This window comes from Myripristis murdjan, chromosome 12 (genome assembly GCF_902150065.1).
Source record: "Myripristis murdjan chromosome 12, fMyrMur1.1, whole genome shotgun sequence".
Lineage (NCBI taxonomy): Eukaryota > Metazoa > Chordata > Actinopteri > Holocentriformes > Holocentridae > Myripristis > Myripristis murdjan.
In genome coordinates, this window is record NC_043991.1 from 8,038,511 (window position 1) to 8,064,506 (window position 25,996).

At 41.4% G+C, this 25,996-nt stretch overlaps 2 protein-coding genes across 2 annotated transcripts; one reads left to right on the plus strand and one right to left on the minus strand.

The window, feature by feature from the left end:
* Window positions 1-820: 820 nt before the first annotated feature.
* On the minus strand, window positions 821-7,569 carry LOC115368829 (AN1-type zinc finger protein 5-like). Its single transcript, XM_030065202.1, has 6 exons — window positions 7,356-7,569; window positions 3,480-3,661; window positions 3,225-3,366; window positions 2,939-3,042; window positions 2,708-2,836; window positions 821-2,534 (listed from the first exon to the last, which is right to left on the minus strand). Exons 2-6 carry the CDS (start codon window positions 3,634-3,636, stop codon window positions 2,386-2,388), a joined length of 681 nt encoding a protein of 226 aa, XP_029921062.1. The 5' UTR covers window positions 3,637-3,661; window positions 7,356-7,569; the 3' UTR covers window positions 821-2,385.
* Window positions 7,570-10,783: 3,214 nt separating this feature from the next.
* On the plus strand, window positions 10,784-13,801 carry ccnb1 (cyclin B1). Its single transcript, XM_030065201.1, has 9 exons — window positions 10,784-10,868; window positions 11,129-11,257; window positions 11,345-11,455; window positions 11,568-11,756; window positions 11,862-12,020; window positions 12,418-12,654; window positions 12,785-12,925; window positions 13,085-13,195; window positions 13,576-13,801. Exons 1-9 carry the CDS (start codon window positions 10,848-10,850, stop codon window positions 13,678-13,680), a joined length of 1,203 nt encoding a protein of 400 aa, XP_029921061.1. The 5' UTR covers window positions 10,784-10,847; the 3' UTR covers window positions 13,681-13,801.
* Window positions 13,802-25,996: the final 12,195 nt, after the last annotated feature.

Here is a 25,996-nt window from a genome sequence, read left to right on the forward strand (position 1 = left end):
AGCTCATTTTATTTACATACCATTCATTCTGTATCATTGGTAGGAAGATTATGCTCACGGCAGTATATAAATAGAAACGGTTTGTACAAACTTGCATAACTAACGGGTACAAAAACAAAAACGTAGAGATTAAGCAACAAGACCAAAATGAACATGAAGAGAAAGTAATAGTTGTTCCACTGACAAACCACAGGTTCAGGTCTCACAAAGTTACTGCTGCACACAAACCACTCAGGCCTCATTCACACCTGGTATTAAAATGAGATCTCTGTATCCGGATACGTTATCTGGACAATGACATCTGACATCGGGACTCGCATTTACACCTGCCGTTATCATGAATTCTCCTAATCTGGATTGTGCTGCATCATGATTGGATCTTAGTAGGTGGAGTCAGCAACAAAAACTGCAAGTAAATCACTGATAACCACTCACTGCAACTAAAATAAATAATTAAGTGTAATAAATAACTAACGTAACTTTTTGACTGTAGATATGTCCTTATCCAGCATTACTACATTCTAACAAACATCATTAACATGAAGCTATAAATATCTAGGGCTATGTAACCTTGGACTAGTTAAAATAAACATTATGACCTAATGAGTGGGAAAACACTTTAACATCATTTTCAGCAAAAGTCAGCTTACTTTAGTTTGAAGAATGCATCAATAGTTTTTTGGTCTCAGACGTTTTTCTGCACGTTATCTCAGGAGGTCAAAAGGTTAATTCAAAAAGCTAGATAAAAAAGGGACTTATAAAGGAGATCCAGACATCTGATCTGAAGTGGTTCAAATATTTACCAAACTATCACTGAACGTTTGAGAGCCAGGAAAGCAAAACCTACAAAAACAACCCTGATGCCTGTTTTTTTTTTTTTTTTTTTTTTTTTTTTCCCCCAGGCCTGTTATTAGGATGGATTACTGAGGCAAATCACTCCTACTTTCCTGCAAACACCACAAAGCAAAAAGGTGATAAAAGATCATTATTGGACATTGTTACAATTCATCCTGACTGAGGTCCATTTTATTTTAACTATCATAGAAGTATGAGCTCTCTCTCTCTAAAAGAAGAAAGAAAGAAGAAAAGAATTTTGCTACATCTCTACAAAAAAAAAAAAACCAAAAAAAAAAAAAACTGACTGGACTGACCATAACGTTTTGTGGATGGAATAAAGTGAGGGAGACATGAGGGATGCGGGGGACCTCCCCATGTCCCCCCTTATTTCTGGAACCCGTCCCATGTCTGCTACAGGCCACAGGAGGACAAGACACTTTCAACTTATGGGCGGATTTTATCAACTGAATGTGTCTCAGCTGTACGGACTGCATTTACACCTGGAGGAGATCAGATCATATTTGATTGAATACCGATCACAATGTGTACTTACACCTTGTATTAATATGGGTTTTTTTTTCCTCATATGGGCAACATATCCTGATACACATTGCATTTTAATGCGAGTTGTAAACGGGGCCTTAGTCTTGCACAACACTGAGAAACTGTCCATCATAAAAACACTTGCGTTTGATACACAAAATGTAACACTCCCATCATCACAACCAACTCTCTTAAAAAGAAAAAAATAATAATAAAAAAAACAAAACAAACATTCAGTAACAAAGTACAAGATTCATATTAGTGGAGCTAACCCTTCCAAAGGCAAAAATTAATACAAGTTCAGGCTAATTGTCATACAGCAACCCATATTCTCAACATCTTCTTAAAAACAAAGAACACAAAAAGCATAAAATAACAAGAGTCCTCAAAATTGTCAGATGACATGTATTCAGTGGATGGTTGAAAGGTCGTCGACCCCAGTAGCAGGACGTCAACAGGCACAGCTCCTGCCATCCAGACTCCTGGGTACAAAGCGCATCACAGCATTTAGCCCTAGATCCACAGAGGGAAAAAAATCTAGCCTGTCAACCTACGCCATGTTTCTAGTGCCCAACACACAGCAGAAGGAAAGGAAGAACGAGCCAGCAACAAAACGCTAGCATCCAAGTTCTTTTATCATGTTGTCTAAGCCGTGTGTTTGAGGAGCAAGGGCAAGATCCCAGGAGCACCGAGAAGCATTTCAGGTTGTTAACACAAACCCCGAGAGCAAACCAGGACACCGTCTGACAAGCCAGCGAGGCTGAACGGAATCGCTGATTGCACCGGCGGAGCGCAACCACTTCGAGTCCCCTCCGACATCCCTCACATTTATGTTTATCAACTGCCAGCGCTGTAAATGTTTTTAGCTAAGACAGAGACAAAAATGGAAGAGAAAAAGTCTCAAAAATGGTAATGATAATAATTCCTTCAAAATGCAGATCGGGCTGGTCAATTTTTAAAGCCTAATCAGTCCCAGAACGAATCATCAAACCGAGGGTCCAATTTTCATATTCTCTGGATCTTCTCAGCGACAACCACAGGGTTCTCTTTGCGGATCTTGGCAGCAGCCTCGGCTTTGTAGTCGTACGGACAGTTGTGCTTATCTGAGTAACGGTGAGCGAAACAGAACATATTCCCACAGCGGCAGTCAAAACCTGAAATAACACAGAGAAGGGTAGATGGAGTCACAAGAACACGTGCACCAACAGAGAAAACATGGTTGACCCTAGATGCTCTGTGCACACTGCATCATCTTTACTGCCTTACAGAGAAATTTATCAACATATGTCACGATGGCCTGTCTGTCACTGAGACAAGCGACGCTCACCTGTAAGGCCGATCTTTTTGCGGCACGTAAAGCAGCGATTCTTCTTGGGTTTAGGGGGCTGTGGGGTTTTGGACTCGTCGCTGTCAGCAGTGCTGGGCTGGGATGTTGAGGCTGTAGGCTGACTAACCACTGGGGACAAAAAAAAAAAAAAAAAAAAGGCAGTTCAATTATCATTTCCTTAGCTGCAATCCTCCACTGCCCACAATAAAAGAGTACATTTCTGATACCCACCAGGCTCTGTGAGCTCCACTTTGCTGGCTGATGCTCCCTTCTCCTCACTAGCGAGGTTCATCTCTGCCATTTGTTGGGTTACAGAAAGGGACGATGAAACTCCACTGTCAGTGGTGAGGAAATAAAAAGAAAACAGTACATTAAAGAGGGGTAAATTAAATTATTGGCCTGCCTAGTGAAACAGATCCTTGGGGAATGTGAGGATCTGGCTTATAATAAAACAATGAATGTTTACTCATCTACTGCAGGGTAATGTGACTGTAACCCTCACCCTCAGAGCCCTCACCTGGCAGCTTGAGCGTAAATAGCCTCAACTTCAGCATTGACCATGGCAGTCACCTCTGCAGCAGCAACGGCTTCGTTCAAGGCCTCCAATCTCTGGATGGCAGAAGCCTCAGCTGTCGTGCCACTGGACACGCCACTACCACCTGAGGAAAACAATTTGGGCAAAAGTCAGAGCCAGGCTTTGTGATGGGGGGATGCAGGTAGAAGACATATTTACTCTAGCTGAAGAATAGCTGTAACAAACAGTATTTCATACCAACTGCACTCAAGGAACTGACTCCACTGTTGTTCTGTCTTGACAGGTGCTCCTTATGACAGACTGAGCACATGCCATTGGTCCTGGGGTTGCCATAGAAACCACAGCCAGTGGGACAGAGCATAGGAACTGGGGTCTGATTGGTCTCCTGGGCCATGTCGCCTGCTGCCCAGTGAGATGACCTGAGGAGCCAAACAAAGAAATCACCCGAATTGACCAGTGTGTGAGGATAAACACAGGTAAACAAAATAAAACCTAAATGGTTAGCAACTGAACTTACCAAGCACCGAATGAAAACATCCTAAAGTGCACATTCAATGCCCAGTGGCTAACTTGATTACTCAGTTTGTTGCTCAAAAACTATTCAGAGAGTCTGCATCACGACCACAGACACTCTACACAAAAACGAGACCGTGACCCAGGCAGATTGATTGTTGTATAACTCACAGGCGAGGGCTGTACGCCTTTCGGGAGTCTTTAGATAGGTGTAGCTGGGGGCTGCCGTGTCTTGCAGCCTCACTAGATTACCCTTTCCAGGCTCACCTCAGCTGCACTCACTCATTCTACATGGTGCATCACAAGGCAGCAATTACTTGAGCGAGTGGGGTGTGTGGTTGAAAAGCCACCACATGGCCCAGATGAGTTATGGTCCCCTTCTACACTTTAACTTCTTCAATAGCTATGTAGAATAACTCAGAATGATCTAAAATCTGATCCAGCAGGGTGGTTTATTATACCACTTTAGAGTGTATTGGATTTGCGCCTCCTACTAAAACAATTATAATGTATATTCAATAAAATCATTACGCCATCAGGGTCCATATCATGAGTATGGTCGAAATAACTTCATAGTTGCATAATATAATTTAACATAGGGGCAGCACTCATCAACTCTGATTCACAGGCTTTAACACAAGTCAATGTACGATCAACTGATGAGCTCTTGGTGTCAAAACAAATTCATTGCTCTTGAGCGTCTTCAAAACTGGTGCTGGCATCCTGCTAACAGCTGACAATAAGTGCTGAAACACTTCTCAATTAGTTGATCAACAGAAAATGAACTGATGAGTTTCAATAATCAATGATTTCACCATTTGTCAAGTAAAAAAGCCAAATTTGCTGATTTCAAATTAACTAAGATTTTCTTATTCTTCTCCACTAATATCACTATAAAACTAGTTTGTGGCTGTCTGCTGCTGGTCAGAGAACGGAACCAACCTGAGGCCACCATGTTCGGACTCTGCTGACTTCCTGAGCATTTGCAATTATCTGACAGCGTATGATTAATTGGAAAACTAACCAATAAATTGGCAATTCATGAAGGAACAATTGTTTCTTGCAGCCCTACAGGCTAATCAGCACTGCACATCCAGCACATCCACTGTGCCTGTTTGGATAAACACAATCAGAATTATTGATTTTACGTGATCACGACAGGAATGTGAAGGACAACGCACAGTGAAGCCATGGCAAAAATAATCAGTGTGTCATCCTCCAGCCTTATATTTTCAAACAAAGCCTAAAGATTCCCCTTAAAAGAGAAGACGCTGACTCTATTCTATGAAACAGGGAAGGAAGGAGAGGAGAGAAGTTTCACCTCAAATATTGTAAGTCAAAATGTTACACAAGGCTTTCTGGGGAGGTGAGTCAGATATTTCCCCTTCCAAAAAAAAAAAAAAAAAAAAAAAAAAAAAAATCATGACACTACAGCAATGTGCACCTTCACGTGTAAGCCAGCTGACTGCGGTGTGCTGGGCTGCTTCCCTCAGTCGCAAGAGAGCAATGTGAGGTAGTTGAGTCAAAGGCACACAAACTCACCACAGTGCAAAGCTATATACACATCCAGCTGCTTAGGAATAGGCAACACTAGTGAGATTTGTTTACAATAAGAAAAATGCAAAAAGGATTGGATTAGGGCTGAACAATATATCACTGTCACATTGTTATCTAGATATGAACATGCAAAGAAAACTATAGGGGTGATATCAAAATTAAGGTTAACCTAATTAGACATTAGACTGATCTGTTTTATTCTAAATATTTTGGGAAGCAACTGCATTTTCTACATCCAGTTGGTATTGTTATGCTGATTTTGGAGCTGTTGCTACTCTGAAAATGTCAAGTAAGTGTGAACCCACTGTCATAGGGTATAGGTTACGAGATATTTGGCATACACTACTCACAAAAAGTTAGAGATATTTGGCTTTTGGGTGAAATTTATGGAAAATATAAAATGCTCACGCTACAGTGATATTATAGCATGAAAGTAGGGCATTTAAGTAGAAGCATACACTGGTGATTTCCTCATCTCAAACAATTTATTGAAACAAAAGCCAACAACAGTGGTGGATATACCACAACAAAAAAAATGTCAGTGTCAATAACTTGTCATGTGCCCTTGAGCATCAATTACAGCTTGACAACGACGTCTCATGCTGTTCACAAGTCGACTTATTGTCTGCTGAGGCATGGCATCCCACTCTTCTTGAAGGGCGGCCCTCAGGACATTGAGGTTCTGGGGTACAGAGCTCCGAGCCTCTACACGGCGACTCAGCTGATCCCATAGGTTTTCTATAGGATTCAGGTCTGGAGAAAGTGCAGGCCACTCCATTTGAGGTACCCCAGTCTCCAGCAGCCATTCCTTAATGATACGACCTCGATGAGCTGGAGCATCAAACACCTGATGTGAATTTTGCCGTTAAACTCCTTGTTAGAGAACAGCAACTTGTGCAAAAAGTACTGAAACACTGAACAGTTGGACATGTGCATTCAAAAGTTTACAGAAGGTCACATTAACTTCACCTGTAAAGGTTATAATGCATTTTAGGTTCATCCTGAAATTTCACCCAAAAGCCGAATATCCCTAACTTTTTGTGAGTAGTGTAAATATCGAGGTATGAATTTTTGTGCACCGAGTCAGACATGTGCACAGCTGCTGAACAAGTCACACCGACTCTCTGATGCCAGTGTGTCTCAGGGCTTTAAGCATCTTAGTGCTCAGGGTGACTGTCTGACCGCTTGCTAACTATAGCCGGCTAAGATTAGCTCCGGGACGTGACGCTGCTTATCGCCAACATGCCCGGTTAGGTGAAAACCAGATGGCCGGAGGGGTCATCCCGGTCATGTGCCCCCCTCTCGGCCCAGCTGCAGCCCTCAAACACCTCCTGACAAACACAGACCGAGAAACAGAGCACAGTTACCTGACTGCTGTAAATCTACTGAGTCATGCTAGCGAGCTAACAGGCTAACAGGCTAACTAACTTCTGTGTTAGCGTCTCTCTCCAAACCACTGCCTGACGCCGGACAACATCACACCAAAAAATAAAATAAATAAACCAGGAAAAAACTCGACGTGTTAGTTACATAGTTAATAAAGCTTAATGTGTGGTATTTAACAGTTAATTGAACTCTCACGGACAGCAGCAAACAGTTAGTCGTTAGTGAGGCTTTGTGCTACCCAGACGTTAGCCTGCTAATGTTAGCACACAAGCTAACTTGATCCAGGCTGAAAAGCGACGTAACTTTCCCAACACTTGAGCACCAAGTCAGCAGACATTTCGCTGACACTGACACATTAACTTACCCTTATTTTCCGTAGCTAACTATCTAACTAAGTCACCGGTAGCGTCACTCGTCAATCAAGAAGGAATAGGTGAGTTATCTAAGTGACTTCACAGGTTTAATGTGGAAGACAAACACTTTCTTGCGACACGTGTTTAACTACAACGAAATCACGATATCACACCGCAGCAAAGAGTCACAAGCTGTCACCTACAACTTTATCAAGCGTGAAAAGCTGGTTTATTTTTAGAGCAGCTGTTTATTTCAGTCGGTATTGTTATTAAACCAAACGCCACCGCCGCTCTGCTCTCTTACCGTGTGTATCGCAGTCGCTGGCTTCTGCAGAAACTTGGACAGATGGCTAACGGAGCGGCTGAGCCTTCCTCTTGCCCCTCTGGCTGTGTGTTTGATGTGATGCTCCGTATTTCTTTAACCGGAGTAGCAGCGAGGATATTAAAAAGGAGGCTGAGTCCGTCTGCTGCTTACTCACGACTTACTTCTTCTGCTTCTGCTTCTTCTCCTTCTTCTTCTTCTGCCCCTCTGGCAGTGTAGAGGCTACTAGGTGTATTGCCGCCCCCTCCAGGACGAAACTAACACGACCACACTTCATATTTTCACATAAAACCCTGAATCATGTGGAAAGAAAGGCTTAAAAGAAAAATGACTAGTCGATTTCTTATTAACCCTCATATGGTATTCGTTTTTTTGTTACACAGGGAGTCCTGCTGGATCTGGTGGACCCATTGCAAATTGGGGCTTTTAATTCAACATAATAAAACCTTTTGTTGTTAAGATACTCAGCAGATTTTTACTTCATCCCAGTTGCAAGTAATATAAACAATACATACACTACTCACAAAAAGTTAGGGATATTTGGCTTTTGGGTGAAATTTATGGAAAATGTAAAAAGTTCACGCTACAGTGATATTATATCATGAAAGTAGGGCATTTAAGTAAAAGCATACACTGGTGATTTCCTCATCTCAAACAATTTATTGAAACAAAAGCCAACAACAGTGGTGGATATACCACAACAAAAAATGTCAGTGTCAATAACTTGTCATGTGCCCTTGAGCATCAATTACAGCTTGACAACGATGTCTCATGCTGTTCACAAGTCGAGTTATTGTCTGCTGAGGCATGGCATCCCACTCTTCTTGAAGGGTGGCCCTCAGGACATTGAGGTTCTGGGGTACAGAGCTCCGAGCCTCTACACGGCGACTCAGCTGATCCCATAGGTTTTCTATGGGATTCAGGTCTGAGAAAGTGCAGGCCACTCCATTTGAGGTACCCCAGTCTCCAGCAGCCGTTCCCTAATGATACGACCTCGATGAGCTGGAGCATCAAACACCTGATGTGAATTTTGCCGTTAAACTCCTTGTTAGAGAACAGCAACTTGTGCAAAAAGTACTGAAACACTGAACAGTTGGACATGTGCATTCGAAAGTTTACAGAAGGTCACATTAAGTTCACCTGGAAAGGTTATAATGCATTTTAGGTTCATCCTGAAATTTCACCCGAAAGCCGAATATCCCTAACTTTTTGTGAGTAGTGTATGTTTGTTTTTTGTGAAAACGGGTCCCACAGACCCGAATACCTTATGAGGGTTAAAAAATACTTCTTTCTGTAATTTATTCGGTATATTCCAGGAAAACTTGTTTGACTGTTTCAGGACGTCCACACTTACATAATCCATCTGGATGTTTTCCTATGATGCACAAGCACTGGTTTAACTATAACCTGCAGTGCCTGAGTCTCAGTCTGCAAATTTTAAAAGAATCACTTCAGGTACTAGAGCAATAACTGGCTTTTGTCATCTGAGGATGAAAAGGAAAATAGTGCTGTACTATTAATCTCATTCAGGCTTGGATTTCATCAATTTGGAAAGCAGGATTACCAACTAGGCTACACCGGATAACTCAGAAAAACATTATATAGCCTAACTTTTATTTATTACTAGCCATCATGCATGACTGAATCATGTTAACCTGGTGCTCAAGGCTTGTTTTACAGATTGCAATCAACACCAGCAGGATGTAATCTTTTTCACAGCTGGTTAACCTTCCAGTTCTGTTTTGTGAAATGCACTCCGGATGTTTCAAGCAAATGCAGAATAAACACTGAAGAAAGTAAAATTACTGTTTATCATATATTAATTCCAGCAGGTAAAAACAGTGGAGTGAGCAATACAAAGTGGTGAAGTGGATATTAGTCGATATAGAAATGCAATGGATAGTCAATTTCAAATAATATTTGTAACTATATAAGAACAAAAACAGCAACTTTTATCACTTACCCATACCTGTCAACAGTGGGGTTTGAAAATAAGGGAAATTTGTCCATACAGCCCGTACAAAAATACACAGAGGTACACACAGTAAATCCTCAAATCACCACATTTGTTTTAAAATATCAGTGCAACAAGGACTGGATCAGCTGTTGGTTCCTGCATGAAGTAAGTGACTACAGTTTGGTAGAGAGAATCAGAAACCTGTTGAAAGGGAAATGCTGTGAACATCCCTGCACTGAATAAATGAAAACATAAAATGCACATATAAATTCAGCATTTAGAAGTTTATTTGTGTATCAATTGAATGAGGATATGTAGACATCACTTACACATCATGCTTCAGCTGCGATTTTGAGAGAAGATGAATAATTATTAGGAGATGCATTGAGCTGAGGGTGACACCTTGTGAGGAGTGTTATTTGTGAGCTTGAGCATTTTACATGACAGTGAAGCTGCTGAAGTGCTGCAGTTGTCCACTGCCACTCTATTTTCTGTAACACAGTTGTACATATTCAGCTGCATGTGCACCTGCTTCATATATGAATGGAAAATTACTTTTAAAAAACATCACATAAGAGCCTGCAATGATACTGAGTAATTAAAGTGTCTCTTTTTTATTTTCTTCTTTTTACATAATCTATATTATTACAGTATCAATAATAAATAACTATATCATGATAAATAACTTTCTTGTAGATTGTATAGCGTATTTATAGCACTTTAATAGTAGCTTATGACGACTTTAATGGACTTACCTGCATTTTACATCCTATCTTATTTCTGTAATATTATTATAGCAACATACATTGTTTAACTAGAATTTGATTGAATGACTTCTCGTCACTTGATGTTATACTGCCACCTGCTGTACCGGAGGGGAATGTAGCAAACTTTTTTTTTTTTTTTTTTTTTTGTGGAAAAGTTAAAAATACAAGATATTTACGGGAAACTACTTGGGAAAACAAAGCAGAATCTCGGGAAAATTGACACGGCCAAATCAAAATTGTGTTGACGTGATTGCGACGTTTTGCTGCACTTCTTCTTTATTTTGCTACACTTTTTTAATTATTGCCACCCTGGACGCCCTGCAGGATGAGCTTAGGACTTTGTGTTGTGTAAGATCCTAAATAACTGAGCAGGAAAACTCTTTATTTTCTGTGCAAGTTCATCCCCATCCCTGTTTTAATTCTCTTCTTTAATTTTATTTCTCTCATCTGTTTCGCCCACTCATCCTCCTGCACTGTATTTCTCCATCCTCGTCAGCGACTTGAAGAAAGCAGGAAGAGGAAATAAAGGCCGAAATACAAAACAGCTGATGCGCCCTGTCACGTGGTCCCCGGTCGTCCTGGGAACGCATTTGAAACAGCGGCGTTCGTCCAATCAGAGGCCGGGATGGACTCGACGGCAGCCAATCCCATCGAGCGAGCGACGATTTAAACCAACAGGCTACACCTTCAGACTCTGTGTGCTGTTTCATTCACCTCCTCTTTCTCTGCCGGAGCGACACAGACTTCCAAATGGCTCTCCGCGTAACAAGGGTTAGTGTTTTTAATTATTACCATTTAAAAAAAATACACGCAGTTTTATTGTGGTGTTGAATGAAGTTGTTTTCGCGACCATTTTCATGCTTGTGTGTCTTTTAAACGCCTCGAATGCTCGCTGGCCTCGTGTCCCTCTCGAATGTTTGTTCTCGTGCAACAAATTCATCTCAAGAATTGTCTAAAAAAAACTAGTTTACCTTAACTTTAACATGTATTTGAAAATGAACTTTTCTTTATTGCCATTTTTTTTCTCACAGAACCGCCTGCCTGCTACAAATAACCTGGCCGACAAAGCATGCCCGGCCAACAAACCCACTCTCAGGCCACGGGCAGCCCTGGGGGATATTGGGAACAATGTTGCTATTAAAAACCAGGGGCTCAAAAAGGTGAGTGAATGTGAATATTGTGAAAGCTCCAGAGTTTTAAACATGACTGGATGGCACCTCTGACTTTCCTGTTTTCTTTGTTTTCAGGAAGCCAAGAAAGCGGCCATTAAACCAACTACACTCCCCACTAAGGTTGAAAAAGCCCCTGTGATTGAGCAGCCAAAAGAAAATGTTGCACCCCCACCACCTGAAGTGCAGGTTAGTTAAGTTTCTATCAAGCTGCTAAATGGTCAACAGCCTCCAAAGAAACACAAATCACTCCTCAGGCTATTGTGTGTTTGCAACTTCTGTTGAATTTCCATTGTCTCAGGTTTTGCCCGAGCCGGCGTCCCCCTCTCCGATGGACATCTCTGGCTCTGCGCCCGCCGACCTCTGCCAGGCGTTTTCAGACGTGCTTCTGCAAGGCCCCATCAAGGACGTGGACGCCGACGATAATGAGAACCTCATGCTCTGTAGTGAATATGTTAAAGATATTTACAAGTATCTTCAACAGCTTGAGGTAGGCCGCCATGACTTCACATAGATTATTTCTTCTATTCATTTGGTTAGTTAGCAGAAAATTAAGTTCTTTCCTAAAACTGTTTTCTCTCTTTGCATCCCCAAGATTGAGCAGGGCGTCAGACCTCAGTATCTTCAGGGTCGGGAAGTGACTGGAAACATGAGAGCTATTCTCATTGATTGGCTTGCGCAAGTGAGCCTGAAGTTCCAGCTCCTCCAGGAGACGATGTACATGACAGTGGCAGTCATCGACCGCTTTCTGCAGGTAACTTGCTGAGTCAGCTTTGCACAATTGGTGACTTTGCTTCACTCAGTGCAAAAACAAGACCTTAGACTAGCTCCATGTATAATACAGGCACTAATATGTGGTATAAATTTGTCAAAACTTAGACTATCCTTCATATGCAGTGATTTACACTGGCATTGCATACTAACTACATTTAGGACAGCAACATGATCTTGGCCACTGGAGTATATGCCTATCAGATTGTTTTAGAGAAATACAAGAGCCAAGTTTCCTTTTTGGCTCTTTTGCTCATGGATTTGCACTCTGTGTTGCTTTCTTCCTAGATAAAGACATATTACACATGTGAGTCACATTTTGTTTGTCTGCTGTTGACTTGAGAAATTTAGTGTCTTAAACTTGGTCCTCTTTCCAACAGGACCACCCTGTTTCAAAGAAACAGCTACAGCTGGTCGGTGTGACCGCCATGTTCCTTTCTGCCAAATATGAAGAGATGTACCCTCCAGAGATTTCAGACTTTGCCTATGTAACAGATGGGGCTTACACCACTGCTCAAATTAGACAAATGGAGATGAAGATCCTCGAAGTGCTCAACTTCAGCTTGGGTCGCCCTCTCCCCCTCCAGTTCCTCAGAAGGGCCTCAAAGGTTTATGAGGTTTGTCTTCTCTTTTACCTAGAATCAAATGATTCACAAACTGAGCTGTATCAAATAGATCACTTTAATTTGGTCCTTACAAGACTTGGTTACTGATTTGGTTACGTCCCAAATTCCTATTCATCTGCAGGTAACTGCCCAGCAACACACCCTGGCAAAGTACCTTTTGGAGCTCAGCATGTTGGATTATGAGATGGTGCATTTTCCACCTTCCCAGGTGGCTAGTGCTGCTTTGGCCCTCACACTCCTGGTCTTGAAAAGTGGTGAATGGGTAAGTTGGTGCTGCTGTTAACCAGCAAAATTTACTCACTTAGTGGTTGAGTTTACTCAGTAACCTGCAGGTTCTTGTGCCTCCATGGCACATGCTTGGCTTCTATTTGAACATCATGGCACTTCACCTGGAAAATCTGCCTGATCTGATCTCTTCTAGGATGCAACCCTGCAGCACTACATGAACTACACAGCAGATAACCTGATGCCAGTGATGAGACACCTTGCAAAAAATGTTGTAAAAGTGAACGGAGGACAGACCAAGCACATGGTAAGTGACAGAGGCTGAGCAATAGGTTTAAAATTGATTATTCATGAATTTAGTAAGTTGCATTCTCTGAAGAGGCAATTAAAATTATGGTGTCTGTACCAAACATGTTACATCTGGAAACTACAACTTGTAGGCAAGAATCTTGGAGTCCCCTGCATTTGCAACAATAGCTTCACCCTGCACTTTATAAAGTGCATCTCCTGCATCTTAGATATTGCAGTTTTGATTAGTTTGAGTGACTAACTTGTATGTGTATAGTGATTATCTCATTGTTAGGATAATGACTGTTACAGCATTCTAGTCCTAACAGGCCCTTGAACTAGAACATGGAAAGCATCTTCTGTGGAAACATTAACTGACTACAATTGTTTGTCTTGCAGACAATCAAAAACAAATACTCTACATCTAAGATGATGAGGATTTCCACCATTCCACAGCTGAAGTCTCCACTGATTAAGGATTTTGCAATGCAGCTCACCCAGTGAGGTTCCAGGTTTTTAGCACCATGTGCTGAGTGTACAGATTCACTTGTGAAAAGTGACATTGACTTTAAAATTTTTAACTTGCCTCTTTATCTTGCTTTTAATAAAATGGACTTCGATTTTATCTGTGTATGGTTCCTTGTTTAACCACTAGGGGTTGCTATGTGACTGCCAGCTAGTTGGCCACTGCTGTGCTCAGCTGTCTCATTATCAGCTTCTAAGTGCTGATCACTTTAGTCATCAGATGCTGAAGTCGTTGGTCAAGTCCTTCCCATATTCAGAAGGGAATGGAAAACAGACTATTTTCTGGAATCCACAGGCTTCCCAGCACTACTGTATTACAGCAACAGTTGCACAAATTTCAGTCACATTTAACTCAAACCAGAGAACTTCAGCCAAGTCTGAGATGGATTTTAATCAAGTTTTAAAATGAGTGGGTTGTGATGTGTTTCCTCCAGGTCTTTATCAGGTAGATAATTGAAGTGAGACATTAGACTTAATGCTCTTATCTTTATACACTTTGAAACCCAGGGTGACACGAGTCTCCCGTTTCCACTCTAACAGCAAGCTCATTACATTTCATAGTCATTACATTTTAAGCAACTACTTGCTTTCTTGCATCATGACTCAAGTTCTAGCAGAGCATCTGTTCATCCACATGTAGAACTAATGTAGATGGCAGATGCAAAGGCTACTCACAAGCTATCATGGGGCACAACCTCAATTACAATTGATCACATGAAGCCACAAGTATTTAAGGCTAATGGGCAAAGCAGAGTGGGAGCTGTTATCACTTTAAGCTATCCACCACTGAGAGCCTGGGGGAACTTTGTGCACCAAGCCCCCCCAAGGGGATACCCAGAGAGCTTTGCTCTACAAGACCACCTGCTGTCTTCATATTATAGTCACTGTGTTCATCAGGTCCCATAGACCATCAATCACAAGCTTGCAGGATAACAGCTTGAGTACATCTGCTGTATAAGCTAGGAGAAGAAATCAATTTTTTTTGACTCATCTGGGTTTACTGTAGTTCATGCAGAGTCAAAGTGAAATATGAGAAGTTAAATTTGCATAAAAGATGAGCACTGCTTTTGCACAAGGCAGAAACCATGGATGTCCTTTGAGGGAGAAACACGGCCAAACCATACTTTGGGAGTTTCAGACGCATAAGATACATTTTTGTGCAAAAATACCAACCTGAGATGTGGAACTGTGTGTGGATCCATCTATTTCCTGACAGAGATGACATATAGACAGAAGGTGCGTTGACACCTCCTTCCAGCTCCATACCCTGTTTTCCACAGAGACACATGATAATTAGTCTCAGTTACCCTGGAAAGCTGGGCTTTTAAACCCACAGAGCATACTGAGAATTCATGCTTGGAGGCTGAGGTCATGACTGGGCAGCCATATCGGTTTACAAGACAGATTCCTCCTGTGTGGAGCTCCAAACCATACACTTGCAGCTGCCTGGAACACTATTTGGCCTTTTTTGCTGTTTGACAAAGTTTCAGTTGTGTGACATTTGTTATGGTGGAAAATCAAGCGTAGTGGCAATACAGTTCAAAATGTTTAGCCACTGTATGTTAAAAGGTTGCATTTGCCAGTGCCCTGCTTGTTAAAATATCTAAGTCACAGCAATTTACGATTATTTCACATAGATCTGATGGTCTGTACAGCTCACACACATCCGCTCTGTGACAGCAGACTGAGGATGTTCGTGGGCCAAACCAGTTTCATACACAATTCAGTTGCTCCAAAGTACAAACCCTTCTGTCCTTTTCTATGTTTATTTAAGTTCTCCCCATTAAATGAATTCACGAGTCAGCACTGAGGTCCAGAAAGAATGCAAAGCTTGGCTTCGTACCCCTGAGTATTTCAGCAATACAGAGCTCACCCCAACGTGTCCAAGAGCAGAATCAAAAGTTTGGAAGCACTTCTCAGTCTAAACATCCACCAAAATGGCCAGAGATATAACAAGTGCACCCTTCAAAATGAGTCAATGCCCATTCTCACCTCCCATCCACTAAGTCTGCGTGTCTCAATTCAATAATGACAAAGTCAAACAAATAGCCGGCCACGGCAGCAACGTTAGGGTTTCTGCGGGGTGCTAATAGGTCGGCAGCTGGCAAGTAGAGTGAGGCCTCTGGCTGGAGAGTGGAGTGAAGCACAAATAAACACAGGGGCATTCATTTTCACAATTTATAGATTTTCAAATAAAAATCATGTGCTTCCTGAACTTTACTGACCTTTGACGCTCAATGTCACATGAAGGAAAGAAAGGCTCCTATTGTGGCCTGAACAGAGGAGTGTTTCAGCCAGGTGTGAATCAGCTCTGCTCCTTGATTCATTACAGTTCATTCAGCAGGATATTCTCCAGACCACCTAACTTCTCCTTGTACGGTCTGAATGGCAAGCAGGAAGTCAATCTGTCTGCAATCGAGGTTAGACTCAGATGTTTGTTGCAAAGCTACAGACAAGAGCATTAGGACTTTGGCAGCTCATTTTTTTTTTCCCAGAGACATTACACTGTCAAAGTAGTACATTATCTGCGTTTATCAGTGTCTGTTTGATAACTCCACTGGCATATCTGCTCTGACCCACTTCTCTTTCCAAAACATGAAAGCCAGATCACTACAAAGGTACTCACCAGTTTGAATGGATGAGTGCAACAGGCCCCGGCCATCAGTTTTCATGTCAATTCAAGACAAATGTGCATCCTCTCACCAGGATTATCCCAAGTCACTGTGAATACAGAAAAGTATTCTTAAACTGTCAAATGTTAGCTAAAGCACAATACAAACAGCAGCTTTTCAAAACAGTACGGAAACAGTGACATTTAAATAACCACAAATTGGATGTACAAACAGAATTGACACCAAAATGAGGCCATAATTTGTCTGTGTAGAAATCACATTTTACTGCATGCTTGCAAAACTACTGCTTTTGCAAGAGAAATTCACATTTTTTTTTCTCCATGTCCCACTAACAGTAGTTGGTAGGATTGATCTAAACTGTACGGTGGAAATTGAACAGTAATAAAACTTAAGCACATTCACAATTTCCTGTTCATCAGCTCCACTAGACCAGTTTAGAGTAGTTGTATTACTAAAGGGACACCTTCAAATCAGAGGCCTGCACGTGAGGTTTAATTTGTTCCAGTAATAAGACGTTAAGGTGCCAGCAGACATGTAGGTTTATAGAATTTCTTGCAGGTAAGCCATGCAATAGCTTGATTTATAAGTCTGAAGCATTTTGTAGTGGCTGTGAGGTATTTAAGTGAGAGGAATGTAGCACTCACATTTTAAATCGGCGGAAAGGTATTTTGTAATGTGTTTGCATAGAGTCGTGCATTGCAGTAATCCAGCCATAAATTGATGTGGGAGAGAATGCTGGATGAATGAATTCGGTTTCCGTTATAGTGGAACAAGACTACACATCTGAGTTCAATTATAATTTCAGTGAAAAAAATGTGGTCTGTGAAATTCATCATGGCACATTTAGCGGCCAGTCTTGCGTTAGTCACCTTTCTGTTTTTGGCCTAGAATCACTACTTTGAATTTCTCTGAAATTAGTGACATGAAGTTATCAATTACAAAATTTTATGACATTAAAGATAAAAAGAGGTGATCAGGTGCTCCTCAAAACTAGGCTTCACTAAATTTGGCTACAAAAATTTTGGAAGATATTTCTGTCCCTTGCATGACATTGCCATAGGTAATAAGTCCAAAAAAGGATGGCCTAAGGCACATAACATTTAAGTCTACATCAAGCAATATTACATGCATTTTGTTGCAGTAAATTGACCCCTTGCAATGTGAGAGCTGTCACTCTGGGTGTTCTTTCCACTGTACAATTTGCAGACAGCCTGTTGTTGTTCCCTGGTTTTAGCTTTCTAAATTTTTGTGGCGGCCTGAGAATAAACTCCTCCTCTGCCCTCCTCTTCACCCCGTTGCTTCTTCAGCTTCATTCAAAGCCTCTCTGAAAATGCACATTCTGCAGATCAGTGCATGCAAATTTCAGATCTATGGTGCAAGTGCCTCTGCCGCTGCAATCAGCACCGCAGCCACACAAACAGCTCATTCAAAGCAACTTACCTTGTCGCTGAAAGTCTGCAAATTCACCGCAGTTTTGAACTGGAGACAAAATTATCCAAGTAATCCAACAAGAGCCCCGTGAGAGTGAAATTTATTCCTCATTTCCATCTAGAAAACAAACCTACCACTTCTGGGTACATCTACCATGTACCCAGAAACATGATTGCCTTGTGTGTTTACAGACGGAGTTTGTGCTCTCAGTACCCTCTATTGGTCAGAAATAACTTTGTGCAGCTTAGAAAGACTTTATGTCACTAGTGCATGAATTAAAGACACAATAAATTTATTAGAATAATTCATCATGGTCGACAACTGAATCTGTCGACATAAAAGAGTGTCATCTGCATAGTTGAATATATTGAGAAACCGAAAAGTATGCCGGGTGCTACGACTGTTTTGTTGATAACTTTTTTGTATACTTGGTACCTAGGTTGTGTTATTTAACCCTGTTTAGTATACTGTATTAAAGAGGTTGCTGGTAGGTAGAAACACAGTATCCTTGTATGCCACATAGCATTTTGCATAAGGTAACACACAGGTTAATTTCTCTGTAAAAGAGAAGGATTTGGGCAGCTTGATAGAATCATAATTTGCTCCTACATGCATGATAATAATTTCAGAGTACGTTTCTTCTCTTGTTGGTCATTGCACTTGAGATTTCATTTTGTATTTGAGAACTACTGATCTGGCATCAGGAGCGCAGCTTGCTATGGCCATGTATGTTGTTTACTTTGTAAGTGACTGAATCGCCAATAATTTGAACTTTGCTGATGTCAAACCATTCCCTGAATTTTAAGTTAACATCATTACACACTATAATAATGACTAAATGGCTATTAAGTTAATGTTGTTTTGCACCATAGCTATCAGAAGTTACATCATGTTGTGGTACTTTGGGGAACCATACCAGTGTTTTTGTTTTGATTTTTTATGATATGAGATGTAATGAAGGCAAGACTGCCCATGACTCTTGTAATCAGTGCTGCACTTTGAGTTTAATGCCATATTTTGTTGTTGTTGTTGTCAGATTATTCCTTGAACCGCTCCCATGATTGGGGGCTTTTCATAACAAACGAATGCAAGACAATTAAATCAGCTTGTAAAGTCAAAACAGTTGAAAACTTAAGGAAACAGTATAGAAGCAAGTAAAGCAGGTTGAGGGTTTGCTCAAATTTTGTTCAACATAAAATCCTGTTAAAGAATCACATTAGCACACTGATATTTTTGCAATCTCATGCTTCCATATAAATGAAAAGTAGAAAGGGTACCTGTTCCACCGGTTAAAATAATGTAAGCATCCTCTATGGCTGGCCTTTTATGATATGCACCGCTGTCTGTGTTGTAATTTGACCTGTTTGGTGAGTCACGCTGCCTGGCAAATACTGTTTCTGTGCTGTGATAAATCCTCGGGGTATAGGAGCGAGGGGAGGGGAGTCACTGCCGGTCCTGCTGACACACTGTAAATCTACCTCTGGGGTCACTTGGCCATATCCTTTGTTGTCTGCATGTGACAGGAGATTAACAAAGGCCACTGGATTTCTCTTGGCACCACTGTTGCTCCACACTTCTCAGCCCGCCCGAATCCTTGAATGCACTCAGAATCTGTGCACAATCAAAGCTTGCTGAGAGAGTTTTTTATTTGAGGTTTCCGCAACCCAAATTATGCATAATACTACCTGTGATGCTGCTGAACCTGTTAGGTAATTGAATTGACAGATTTGTTGTTGCCACATCTTTCCCAGGATATGTTAATGAGAAGCAGCCAGGATTGCCTAACAGTGCGGGCGCCTTTCTTTTTCTTTTTGCGTGTGTGTGTGTGTGTGTGTGTGTGTGTGTTGTTGTTGTTGATTTCTACCATTAGGCTTACAAAAGTGCTTTCTATGTACACAGCTGAGCAAGCACTTTAGTAAATTAAATCGGACAATTTTTTTCCCCTTCATCTTTCGCCTCACAAAGGTAGGCTCCTCCTCTAAAGTAATATTCCCACGCAGTCAATTTACTCAAGGAGATAAAGTCTTGGATAATTTCCCCATTTGTCACATCATCCCTCCCTCAGAGATGACACCGAATTTACTCGCTCACACAGCCCTCCCGATTAAAACTGGTCGCCACAGACACATCTGTACGCTGTCAATGAAGTTTCACCCTCTTGCCTTGGGGATATTATGTTTTTGATTCTCACAGATGGCTCCTCACTCAACAAGGGAAGAAATGGACGAATAAAATTACTCAAATTATTCATCAGCTGTTTCCTTCCCGACAACAGCTGCTCATTGTTAGGCAAAGAATAGGGGATAAACTAATTTTCCTCACAGCGTAATTATTTGAGGTTATTTTTTATTTTTTTTGTCACTCACATAAGTGTTTTCTTGTAGTTAGTCCATCATCCCACACACATACACACACACACACACACACACAGCATCTCCGGGGACTCTGTGAACAGAAGCGCAGTTATTGATTATATTAGTCAATAAAGGCTAGTTTCCTCCCCGACTATTATACTAATGCACTTAGGGTGAATGTCAGGCTAGCCTTGCAGACCAGGTTATAAAGTGCACCAGAGCTCCTAAATTATTCACAAGGCCCCTTCACCAGCTCCGGGCCTCCATTAGAGTCAGCAGGAGAGGAGGAAAGGGGAAGGGGGGGGGGGGGGTGGCGATGATGTCACCCAGTCCTGTGGAGCCAGACAAGGGCACCTGGGACTGAATGATGGAGTCAGCTGTGGAGGCCGTGGACCGCAATTCTGCGGCAGCCGTCTGTCTGAGGAGATGGGTGCTGAGCCTCCACAGGTCATTTCACCCACCGGGCCCTGGAGGTCAAGACGGAATTGTGTGAATGGTACATGTGTCTGTGTGTGTCTGTGAATACGAGCTTATGTAACCCCAATTCATAAAGCCTGGCCGCTGCAACAGGAAAATGCGAGGTACTGAAGACTGAGTGATGAATAGAAAGGTTTGACAGGAGAATGGTAGCAGGCTTGAATGCCAAGAAACGATGAATAATTATTGCAGGATTTCAAGGAAAAACCCACGAAGCGGCGCGCTCTTATTTCTCAAGTCCACTTTTTGAGAAATTGAAAATCGAAAAGCGCTTTGATCGGCAGGCCCCGGACAAGGATTGCGAGAGATGTCTAACAACCTCCGTCGTAACAGATATTTTTCATCAGCCCGGGCTTGATGGAGTGTGTGAGCACAGCGGCAATTCAGATTCAGAGTGATCACCCATAAAATGCAGCCGTTCCTTGTGTGTGTCGCTCACACAGACGGGCTTGGTGAAGTATGTGCATGATGTGAGAGATGCTGAAGTGGAGAGGCATCTGATTGAATTCTCTTAACTGAAGGTGTTGTATTTAACATATGCAGCAAAAAATATCACACAGCTAGTTTGGGAGAGACAAACCTTGGCTTGGCTTCCCGGGAGGATGACAGCAACTGACATGTATTGATGAGCTACTCCTATCAAACAATCCCCATTCGATTCCTGTGTTCAAATTCACTCCCACTGTATTCACACTTGCTTCATCGCGAACTCGGTGAACTCTGTGGAAAAAATGAAAAGAGGGACAATTGCACTTGGTGTCAAAATACGGACAATGCCCTGCCTTTAATCGAACTTTAACAGCACATGAAACAAGCCATGCGTGTTTTCAACATAGAGTGTGAGGTATTTCCGCTCTCCTGCTGGCCTGCCTCGCTCTCATTTCTGGGAAGTCCTGCGCAAAGTATACAGAGCGAAAACACTGTGGAAAATCAACATGGTCAGCAACAAAGCCAAGAGACGGGAAACTAACTTGCCAAGAGTTCGCTTTTACTCAACAGCTATCTCTCCCTGTCTGTCTCCCTCGCTCTCTCCCTCTCTCCCTCCGGGGCTTCGGGAGGTCTGGAAAGGTCTTCAAATCACTGGCCCAAGCTAACATCAAGTATGTCACGGCTCGGACATCTCTGGGATATTCAGGCCATGCACTTTTACCCTCCTGGTTTGATCTGATGTGCTGTCTGTTTGACATAGACAAGCAAACCGAGCAAGGAGGGATTTGTGATGTTGTGCCACTTATGCATAAATGAGAGAGGTCAGAAAAGAGGGATGAAATATTACGCAGAGTTCACAGAACAAACAGCTCGTGATGGCGGGACAGATAGAGCTGAACTGCAGAGAAACACACTTTTTGGTCCAATTTTGGTGCTTTTCATGGTTTTAACTGAAGGGTCACTTGGCACAACATATATTTTCACCCCTTTTTATTTCTCATACTTTAACTTTTGCTCATATATAAATTTTTTTTCCCTCAAGAGTTTGAGCAACTGCAACTGACCCAATTTCCCCACATGGATCAAAAAAAGTATTTCTGATGCTGGTTCGGATACAACCCGTTCAATTTCATAAATCATTCCTAATCTAGATTCCTGGGAAAGTGACTTTTTGAGCGTGGTGTGACAACTTGTCATGCACATCCTGTACATACTTGAGCAGAACTCTGTATTTCACTGTGAAGTGAAAATCTAAAGACTGTGCATTGGTGCGCAAGAATGTTTTGGTTGATTTAATATGGAAAATGAGCGACTGTGATGTACCAAGAAACTGAAGGGAGAGCAAAAACTGTGACAAGACGCCCCGCTCTCCCCGACAGCTATTTTCTCCTGTGGCTGCAATATAGAAGCCGTCAGAACTGTACTGTTGCTTGAGACGTTTATCTGATGCCCTCGGCCTCTAGGGACTGACAGCTAGTCAGGCTTCAACATGTTAAGCTGTTACACTGATTATTTCAGCAAACTGAGAGGAATTCAATTAACAGTGGATACTGGAGAGCCCTTTGGCGCCGGATGCCATGTAACCGGTTGACCAAACTATTATGCTGATCATATTAGGGAACAAAGCATTGAAATGCACCGCATTATTAGATTTCTGCGTCTGGTTTCATTCACAAAGAGCCAGTCATTGTCACCGCATGTAATTCAATCATTCTGAGGACCAAAAATAATGTCTGTGGCACAAAGGAGCAACGTAGACGAGGGCGATAGGAGGCTATCACAAGTCGTATCGCACCTCGAAATTAGATCCTCGCCACTCGAAAGAAATTACACCTTTGGCCTCGTCGATGAATCTTTATTGTGCATCATCTGCAGCATTTTGTATATCTGTGTTCCACTTTGTAATCATTGTGTATGCCATATTAGAATATTTAATGTGTGATAATAGCCAGTATTTTATAGCATAATGACATAAATGAGGAATAACTGGGGAGAGTGAGAGAGAAGCAATAAGAGGAAGGAGAAGAAGTAAATGAATGCACATTAATAAAATGCTGGCAGCAGGATAATGGTTATGGAGTTTACCATTTAGTCACTTTGTCTGTTAATACCCTTGATGTTGAGCCAACCGTTCGACTGAAGCTGTTGTCCTCCCTCTGCTGGGCGTGTTAATCTCTGTACCAGGCATAATTAGCAATTATTGTCTGCTTTTTTTTTTTTTTTTTTTTTTATCAACACCAAGAAGCAAAAAGCAGCAAATCTTTTGAGCTAATTAAGCACAATGCAGCTGTCCCAGCCGACGTTTAATGATCAGTGCGGCCACAACGTTGACAGCAAATTTGAGGCAGCAGAGAGGCAAAGGGATTAGAGGCCGACCTGCAGCTATGAAAAGTTATCTTGAGTTTATTTATAGGGATTCTCAGCACGAAAAGCTGGTCTCAAAGGGCAAAAACAGGCCCAACTAGATCTGACCAATCAACAGTCAATGACAAAACAAAATCATGAGGTAATTTAGCCGCTGCAGCAAGTGCCCTCAGGCGAATCACTGAATTCCCACCAACTCCAGAGGTGCTGTGCCCTCGTCCTCCTCACAGATCAGTAAATTATAGAAAAAATGGCTGAAAAATGAGTTTAGCAGAGAAAAAACACTACTGAGGTGTGAATTTTCCACTGCAATCTACCTATTCTGCATGGTGCTCACTATGATTTTTCCAAGATTATGATGAGATTAAGCTCCAATTTAGCAATTACACAAAGACCATCGTAAATAAGTTTAATGCTGTCCTTAATAGTTCCAGAAATGTGAAGAAATCCTTAAACAGTAAGGGCTTCACATTTTTTATTTTAATTTCAGATTGAAGCAGCAAAGTGGGGATTGATATTACACTGAATTTCACGCCTAAAGCTGCTTGACAGAATCACAAATACACTTCAAAAGCAAAAAAGGCACACAAAAAAACTAATCCCTGGTTACAGTGCATTCAACTCATTTTCATCACATGAACACGATCAGTCTGGAACAGAAATCAGCAAATTTCATAGATAGCAAGTATTATCATTTAGATTTATGTGGTTATTAATAATGATGATGATCATGTGGCTAAGAGGCCATTTTATGGAGAGGTAAAGAAACATTTTCAACCACTGCAATAACATGTTTGATTAACGTGACTGAAATGCAAATATCAGTGTTAACATTTAAACAGCCCATGAAATGCAAATCAAAGTGCAGGTAAAAGGAAACACAGGGCCGACAGTTAATATGAGTTGAATAATGAAATTGTGCTGGCGGCAGGTGATGCTCCCTCAGTATTTGAGCATAAGGCCATGAAAACAAAAAATCAAGGATGAAATGTTGTTGTATTAGGACAAGACTTACCTGTATCTAGTCTATGTGCCTTTGTTGAAATGACCAGCATGCCAATTTGGAAATAGGGTCTGGAGTTTGTTTTTTTTTTCTGTCTGCGTAGGACGTAGTTCACCTGGGAACTCAATGTTTTTTTCTTTTTTCTTTTTCTTTTTTTTTTTTTTGTGTCAAGTCAGATTTAATCCAGGCCAGTTGGTAGGAAGTTTCCATTGTCATTCATAAATTCCTTTGTTTTTTCTTCACTCTTTTCAGGTTGAAGAACATGGACTGAAGTTCACTTAAAGTTCAGACCCAAAATATGAAGTTCACTTAAAGTAAAGACCCAAAATATCACTCTGTGGAAGTTAGTCCTCAAAATGTTTTAACAGGGTGAAATTGATACATTATTCATTTCACTTGCAAGCAACATATGATGTCTCAGCTGGGAAAAAAAAAAATAAACAAACAAACAAAAACAAAAAGCTGTTCCTGGAATTTGGTTAAACAATGCACCGATTTTATCTGGGATTGCAGACAGAATAATCACTTTGCCAACAATGGTTCCCAGATGTTGATTTTTTTTTTCTTTCCAAGGTACCCCGTAGAGGGTGAAAGCCATTTGCTCTAAACTGTGCAAAACAAGGATTGTTAAACAAACAAAAGAGAGAAAGCAGGCATCCACGACTCCTGTCCTGCTATAATTAGACTTCCCGTCCCTCCTGTGACGGTGTCAGCTGTTTGTGGCATTTCAGAAAAGTCCAGGCCTTCGCTGCCAGGAAAAGAAAGACAGTCTGTCTGTCCCAAATGTTTAAGTGTTGAAACCATCCCTCTATCCTCTGTCCCGTATAATGACAAAAAACACACACCTAATCCACAACAAGAGATAATCAAAATTTGAAAAGTGCTGCATATCTCGCCCAACTTGAGCTTGATTAACTTTTCTCTTTTGCTTACAATAATTATACAGCGGCAACCACAATCAGGTTTTGATTGTACCGTTGCCATTCATCCCTGTGATGGCTTTTCAACAAGCAGCTTTCCACAAATCTTCAGTCTTCAGAGGATGCGCTAGAAAGGTATAAACTCCAAGTATGAACTCAAATAAAAGCACTTTTTTTTCTCTCTACCTGTAAATGGTTCTTTTGTGAACAAGGCCTCCACCGTGTCAGGTTTTTTTCTACTTCTGCATAAAATTCAGGCTGTGTAGAAGTCTATCGAAGGCACGTTATTAGAGTATTTGTGAGAAATGTGCACGAGGCTCCAAGTAGTAATCATGACAAGTAAAATGAGTCTTTGAAAAGGACTTGAAAAGGAGTTCTCAGCTCCAAAATCTTCGGTATGAAAACACTTTGAGTTGCTAAAAGCGGGTGTATTGCTGGTTAGTTAGATGCGCTTCTAAAAGTCTTCAAACTTTGTAGTTATAATGTAAATAAAAATGCCTAGAAATCTGCCTTCCTGCCCTGCATGGTCAGTAATTCAAGTTTTTCAAGTTTTTTTTTTTTTTTTTTTTTTTTTCATAAGACATCTCGAGTGTGTCTTTATGCCTGGAATTCATCCCTTTTGAGGAATCCACCGTTCACCACAGTTTGAGATGACATCGAAATGTTTTGAACGTCTGAACGCTT

Bases quoted from the DNA above. Each gene is read 5' to 3' on its own strand.
- LOC115368829 (XM_030065202.1), bottom strand. From the start codon at position 3,636: ATGGCCCAGGAGACCAATCAGACCCCAGTTCCTATGCTCTGTCCCACT. The intron at 3,043-3,224 runs GTGAGGGCTCTG...CACCACTGACAG, and splicing joins ATTTACGCTCAAGCTGCCAG to TGGAGTTTCATCGTCCCTTT. The intron at 2,535-2,707 runs GTGAGCGTCGCT...GTGTTATTTCAG, and splicing joins CAAAAAGATCGGCCTTACAG to GTTTTGACTGCCGCTGTGGG.
- ccnb1 (XM_030065201.1), top strand. From the start codon at position 10,848: ATGGCTCTCCGCGTAACAAGG. The intron at 10,869-11,128 runs GTTAGTGTTTTT...TTTTTCTCACAG, and splicing joins TGGCTCTCCGCGTAACAAGG to AACCGCCTGCCTGCTACAAA. The intron at 12,926-13,084 runs GTAAGTTGGTGC...GATCTCTTCTAG, and splicing joins TCTTGAAAAGTGGTGAATGG to GATGCAACCCTGCAGCACTA.